The sequence below is a fragment of the Pinus tabuliformis genome, chromosome 6 (assembly GCF_031772625.1).
Source record: "Pinus tabuliformis cultivar Carrire ecotype Pingquan chromosome 6, CPIR1, whole genome shotgun sequence".
Classification (NCBI taxonomy): domain Eukaryota; kingdom Viridiplantae; phylum Streptophyta; class Pinopsida; order Pinales; family Pinaceae; genus Pinus; species Pinus tabuliformis.
The window spans coordinates 1,490,605,831-1,490,612,446 of record NC_142292.1 but is presented as its reverse complement, the minus strand read 5'-3'; the positions used below and the strand labels follow the sequence as shown (position 1 = coordinate 1,490,612,446).

At 30.7% G+C, this 6,616-nt stretch overlaps 1 protein-coding gene across 1 annotated transcript; it reads left to right on the top strand.

Annotated features, from left to right (window-relative positions):
* The first annotated feature begins 845 nt into the window (after nucleotides 1-845).
* LOC149264293 (leucine-rich repeat receptor-like protein kinase PEPR1) lies at nucleotides 846-2,608 on the top strand. Its single transcript, XM_089398080.1, has 2 exons — nucleotides 846-1,590; nucleotides 2,190-2,608. The coding sequence occupies exons 1-2, from the start codon at nucleotides 846-848 to the stop codon at nucleotides 2,606-2,608; spliced, it is 1,164 nt and encodes a 387-aa protein (XP_089254206.1).
* The last annotated feature ends 4,008 nt before the right edge of the window (nucleotides 2,609-6,616 follow it).

Genomic DNA, 6,616 nt, shown 5'->3' with positions numbered 1-6,616 from the left:
GAGTTGAATGTAATAATCAATCATAATATGAAACATACTTGTTTTTGAACTTTGATATATAAAAGGGGTTAATCCATATTGTATTTCATGTATTCGTGCTCACTAAAATCAACCATAGTAAATACACAATAAACTATTAGAATTCTAAAAACAAAGTTCAAATAAATTTTCTAAACTGGATGTAATTTTAGTAGGAATAATGCAATCAGTGTTACCATAAGAGAAATCATTCTATTTGTAAGAGGGTTCTACGCATATTTAAACATATTCAACCACCAAAATCCTAGGTGCCACAAAGAAATAGTGGTCTATTAGCAAAATGGTTAAATGGTTGAACGGAAAGTATTCTTGCTTCCTCATGCTTACCATCGTCCTCTCTAGGACATTGTTATCCACCGCCGGGGGCAGAAGAATTTTCTCATTGATTGGATTGAATAATAATAATAAATCAACCAGCATTAGTAAATTAATATCTATGGCATTGCTGATTAATGAATAACTATTTCGTACTGATTAGTGATTCGAACAGACATTTAAATTTTCTCGCTGCATAAAGAAAAGCATTGACTTAGACTTTTGAGTTTTCTCACCCGGTAAAGAAACCGCGTATGATGTGATGGATAAACACTAGCGCTTTTGGGAAGGTGCAAATTCATTCACCTCCCATTGAAAACATCGCATTCGAAAGGAAGCAGGACGCCACGGAAGCAGGTCCGTCACATCAGGATGACGCGGTTTCATGGAAAGACAACTTAGTCATATAAGATAAGATCAGGGACCAAATTAGAATGGTGTGGCAGACAGAAGTGCAGGTCTGAGATTAGCAGTATAGATTGCAGATAACCATGACGGTATCCCTTAGAGCTTATTACGATGAAAACAAAGGGATTCTTATAGCCTCTTACATGTTAACAATGACAGCAAGCGTTATCGTATCATGGATACTCTACCGCGGTCGCCACATTCTTCTCATTTTTCCCTTCCTTATCACGGTTATGTTTATGGCATCTCTGGTAGTTGTGTTCTTTGTTTTCGTTTTGTTACGATTTAATGGAGGACGCCCAGCATCTGCTTTCAAAGCGCAGGAGACTCGTATTCAAAGAATTTGTTTCCCGTTTTTGAGGTTGACCAAAGAGGACTTGGTTGCAGCGACTGCTAATTTCAGCCACCGGAAAATAATTGGGAGGGGCCGCTTCGGAATGGTTTACAGAGGAAGTCTCTCCAATGGCCAAGTTGTTGCTATCAAACAGATAAAATCCTCTCCACTCGCGAAGGACCATTTCTTATCAGAGCTGCACGTTCCAGGGCAGCTTCGCCATAGAAATCTGTTAAAAATTTTGGGGTATTTCCACAATGGCCAAGAGATGATACTTCTCTCGAAATTCATGCCCAATCTGAGCTTGCACATTCTACTGCACGGTCCACAGGATTGCCGATTGAATTGGAGACAAAGACTGAATATAGCAGTGGGGGTGGGCTTTGGGTTGGAGTACCTTCATCATGGCTTGAAGAATCCAATCGTTGACGGCGATATGAAGCCGGCCAACATACATCTTGACGAGAATTTGGAACCCCATATTGCTGACTTCGGTCTGGCCAAAGTTTAAGCAACAATCAGCGCACGCAGAGCTCGCTTAACGAGCCTCCGCTTATGTTTACTGTTGGTTACACAGCTCCGGGTATAGAGACAATTATTGATCTGTCAGCATTTTATAAAGTAGCAAAGATCAATTATTATAATGCTTTTTCTATTGTTTTAATTGGGAAACTGAATCACACTTCCTTCTTCATTTTTGTAAACATAATTCTCTCTTATTTCCCCAGGTTTGTAAATCAATACTATATATATATATATATATATACACATTTCTGTAATTGTAGTTGTTTCGTAAAAATTATCATTAATTTACAGAATCTCGTTTCCTCCTCTTTTATGGGTTTTTCACCAAATTTCCAATAATTAATCATTTATCTCTTCAGATTCTTGTGTTTTAACTCTCTAATTCTGAGACTATACCCAATTTTTTATTTTTCTAATACTTTATTTGAATGCTAATCTATCGATTTCTGTTTTCGTTACATGGTAAGGTAAGACGTTTGCAGGCACTTTACACCATAAACGCTATTTTCTTGCTTACACTTTGTGTAATTTGTTTTATATGCTAAAATTTGGGTGTTTTGGTAATCAGAGAAAGCTTTTGTGGGCGTGAAAACTTCTCCAAAAGCTGACGTATACAGTTACGGGATATTGCTGCTGGAGCTTATAAGCGGGTTAAAGCCAACCAGCTCAACTTTACTAGAAATGGGAGTTACAATTTCTCAGTGGTCTATAAACGCAGTGTCAGAAAATAATTGCATTGAGCTCATGGATAGCTGCTTGAGAAGCAATCCAGAATTTCGTAATGAGATCCAGAGAGTTGTGAAAATAGGAATTCAGTGTACACATGAAAGTCCACAGATGAGGCCAGCGATGAAGGATGTAGTTAAAAGCTTGGATGAGCTGATGGGACAAAGACAGTGGAATATACCGCTTTACGTTCTTGCACACCAAGAATTGCAAATGCAGGATTCTCCCCTTAGTACGGATTCTCAGCTCACTAGTGACTGATGTTCTTTCTCAATGTAAATATTAATATGGTTCGCAGCATTAAAACTTACATGCGTTACTGCTGTTCTCAACTTTGTGAATAGGCTAGTTTATCTAGTAAATATTCCAGTAAATATTTATCTCATCTGCAGCATAAAAAATAAATTCTTTTATTTTACAAACTGATGTTCTCAATTTTGCGGAAGGCTAATTCTTCCAATGTAAATATTTATCTGATTATCCGATCTGCAGCGTTAAATTCTTACATACATTTTAAATTAGTGACTGACGTTTTCAATTTTGAAAATAGGCTACTTCATCTCCATGTAAATATTTATTTAAACTGCAGCATTAAATTCATACATACATTCTACATTACATTAGTGATTGCTGTTTTCAATTTTGTAAATGGTTGTAAATATTTATATTATCTGCAGCATTAAATTCTTAACACATTTTAATATTAAATCATTTTGACATGATTTGCAGTTGTTATATACATTTTAATATCAAACCATGTTGATGAACATGTTAGTATTAGCTCAAGTGGAGTATAACCATGGTTGGGAACATGGTTTATTCTGGTTTTCATTGGTTGGGAGTATGGTTTATTTTACTTTTAATGCGGTTTAATTTTAAGATTTATGCCCGGTTAGGTTAGTTGTGGTAAGGTGAATTTGAGAAGGTGAGAGAGTAAAAATTGTTAAGTCTATAATAGTAGTTTCAGTGTATGATTTTGGTGGTTTTTGATATTAGAGTCTATGGATTATATGTGATGTACTTCTTTTTCTTCATATGTGTGATGAACTTCTTTTTCTTTTAAAGACTTTGGATTTCTTTATTGTAATGTGGTTGAGTTGGGCTGAAGGCTCACTTTGCCCGGCCATAATGTTGGTGAACTTAAATACTTTAGCTATATAATAAAAAATAGATTTATTAGCTTAATTTTTCTGATTAAAATCTCTTTGTTTTATGTGATATTGTTAATATAAATTTTCTCTAACATTATCTTTAATTGTAAGATGTTATAATAAAATTATAGTAAAGCTCTGAGAGTATACTCCCGCCAAAATGACATCAAAGCTTTTTCTAAATCCCTGCCCTAAATCCTGAACTTGATTATGAAACATGTTACCAATTCACTGTGACTTTGGTAAAAAAAATAAAAAATAAAATCAGTTGTATTTGACCAATAATACGACATTTTCCTACATCAAGCTAAATGTGCAGCCAATTTACAGCCCCGACACAATTCTAACGATGGGAGATATCACTTCATATTTGTCAGTGCAAATAAGAAGCAATGATTGGTAACCAATTCGATTCCAAAGAATTCCAGTTCGATCGAAGGACTGACAGCCGCGAAAATAATGGAAACCTAATTCTCAAAATTATTGTGATAATGGTCAAAATCGACGGCAAGTCCTAATTCTATTCAATTATCTTTAACTATTTTATAATAATAACCCATTCAATTATGTTTAACTATTTTATAATGATAATTTTTTTAATCAAATATGAACTCAAAACATTGATCTATGTGACTATCTATTCTTGACATACATGTTTTATTAATGATGGTAAAAACCTATGTTGGTAGGTCACTGGTCAGAGATTCCACGTTGGAAATATATATTTGTTATAATATTAATATTATAAATATTTTTAAAATTATTATTAATTATATATATAAAATAATGTGAGTTTTGAGATGATTAAGATATTTGGTTGGATTAAATTTATATATATTAATATAACAAAGTTATTAGTCAAAAACTTTTTTATTTGATTATATTTGATTAAATTATTAATTATATTAAAAATAATGATGTATTTTACACATATTTTTTATTTGTTAGATGATGTGAATTTTGACATAACTAGCATGCTTAACTTGTTGTTTAAGTAAATTATTCCGAAATGAAACTTGGCTTATGCCACATGAGCCTTTAACATGACCAAACTTTTTTCTAAAAAATTTGTTCACTATTAAACCTCTAAACTATATATTTTATAATTTAATATAAAAAAATATTATCAATTTAACTCCATAAATGTTAATATATTGTATTAAAAAAAATGGAACAAAAATTAAATATAAAGTAAATAATAATATTTAAAAACTTAAATTTATTTGAATTTAATTTATATTTAAATTTATGAAATAATCTATTATTATATTAAAATTTTAAATTTAAATAATTATATTTTTTAAACCTAATATGGTAATATAATAACGCAAATATCATTTATAAACAAGAGAATTTATTATTATGATGTTAAATAATTTAAAAAATATATTAAAATTAATTTTAAATTACTATCTTTGCAAGGCAGTGGATATTTGTGTGAGTACGAATTAGTTTCCTTTTTGACTTAAAAATTAAATCATATTGCTTAAAATTAACAAAAAAAAACAAATAATTAAATTGTTTTTAACAATTTAATTAAGTAAATTAGTTTCAATTTTGACTTAAAAATGGTTAAAAATTAAATCATATTGGTTCAAATTAACCTTAAAAAATAATTAATTTTTAACAAACATTTTGTATTATTAAGTAATCATTATAAACATGTATTAACACGCTTCTTCGTCGGCCAGAGATTGTCCTCCTCACTTCTGCGCACACTATCTGTAACAAGGTTTCAAACGAAGTAATAAGATTTGGAGTTGTCTATAATGCGACTTTTTGAAGATTCCGGTGACGGAATCCGGCGAAGAAATTGAGGTCAAATCTTGATTTCTTGCAGTTAAAATGGTTTTTTAACTGCATATTTGGATTCAGCACCCTGAAAAACCCCTGGGACGCTTTCATTGTGCAGAAACTAGCTATCAAACTTACGATTCCAATAATTCTTGCCGGATTTCGACCGGAAAAATCCGCCGGAAAGGCTTTCAAAAAGTCGCGTTATAGACAACTCCATAAGATTTGAGTGAAATTATTAAATATTTTAGTTTATTTATTTTAATTTTTGGCTCCTCCACTAAAAAGCTCTTCTGCTGAGTCTAGCTGACGCAATCCGTGGTTGAGCCATTGGTAAACTAATTTATAGTATTTGAATATATACTTGGTTTTGGATTACATTATTGATTATTTTTTAACAATGCTACTAAAAAACAAGGCCATATAGTTATGGTTTGGTTTGATTATTGAATTTTGAAGTTAGCAAAATAAATATTTTTTTAATGTATGTATTTTTTTTAATAGAAATTTTTAAAGAGTTATATTTGGGCTTACCAGCCCTCTCTTAAAAACAACTCTTATATCTTATATTGTAAAAGAATTTGAGATCACCAAATTAGCTCATAAGATAATTAAAATTAAAATTTTAATTCCCATTATTATATTAATTTTAAAATTTTAATTCAAATTGTAACTTCATTTCTAATGCATACCGAATGTGTTATACCCTGTGGCCGCAGGAATAATAACATGCCCCAATGGGATCCACATATCTCAAAAGTACTTGTAAATTTACTTGGAATTTGTTTGTGTTTGTGTAAGACTTATGGAGATGCTTAACTTGGCTACCAAGAGTTGTGTACGTCATTATGTACAATATATTCATTAAGTATAGGAGTTTTAAGTTTTGTACGTCATTATGCACAATATATTCATTCATATGGGAATTTTATATTGGGTTTAACCTAATTGGTTTTATATTTTGTATTTTTTAAATGTAATGTAAACATGTGAATGAAGGAATATAATTTGTTTTTTATTATATAAGTATTATTCTTAATAAAGATGAGATTTTATAGTAAGAAATTTTATATTTTAAAAATTATAAAATATTATATAAAATTATGTTGATGTTAGTTAACCAACTTTAGTCAACTCAGAACCAGCACTATAGGTATAGGTGGATTCACACAAGGTTTAAAGTTGTTTTTGTTTTGTTTTTGTTTGTTTTTTTTTGTTTTGTTTTGTTTTGTTTTGTTTTTTTTTTTTTTTTTTTTTAATTTAAATTTTAAACTACAAAAGTCCTCGATTTAATATTTTCTATAGGAAATAGTGATATCAGTAT

What these genes read in the sequence shown, in the direction of transcription:
- LOC149264293 (XM_089398080.1), top strand. Translation starts at nt 846, where the DNA reads ATGACGGTATCCCTTAGAGCTTATTACGATGAAAACAAAGGGATTCTT. An exon ending in ACCCCATATTGCTGACTTCG is followed by an intron (nt 1,591 to 2,189) that starts GTCTGGCCAAAG and finishes TTTGGTAATCAG; the next exon opens with AGAAAGCTTTTGTGGGCGTG.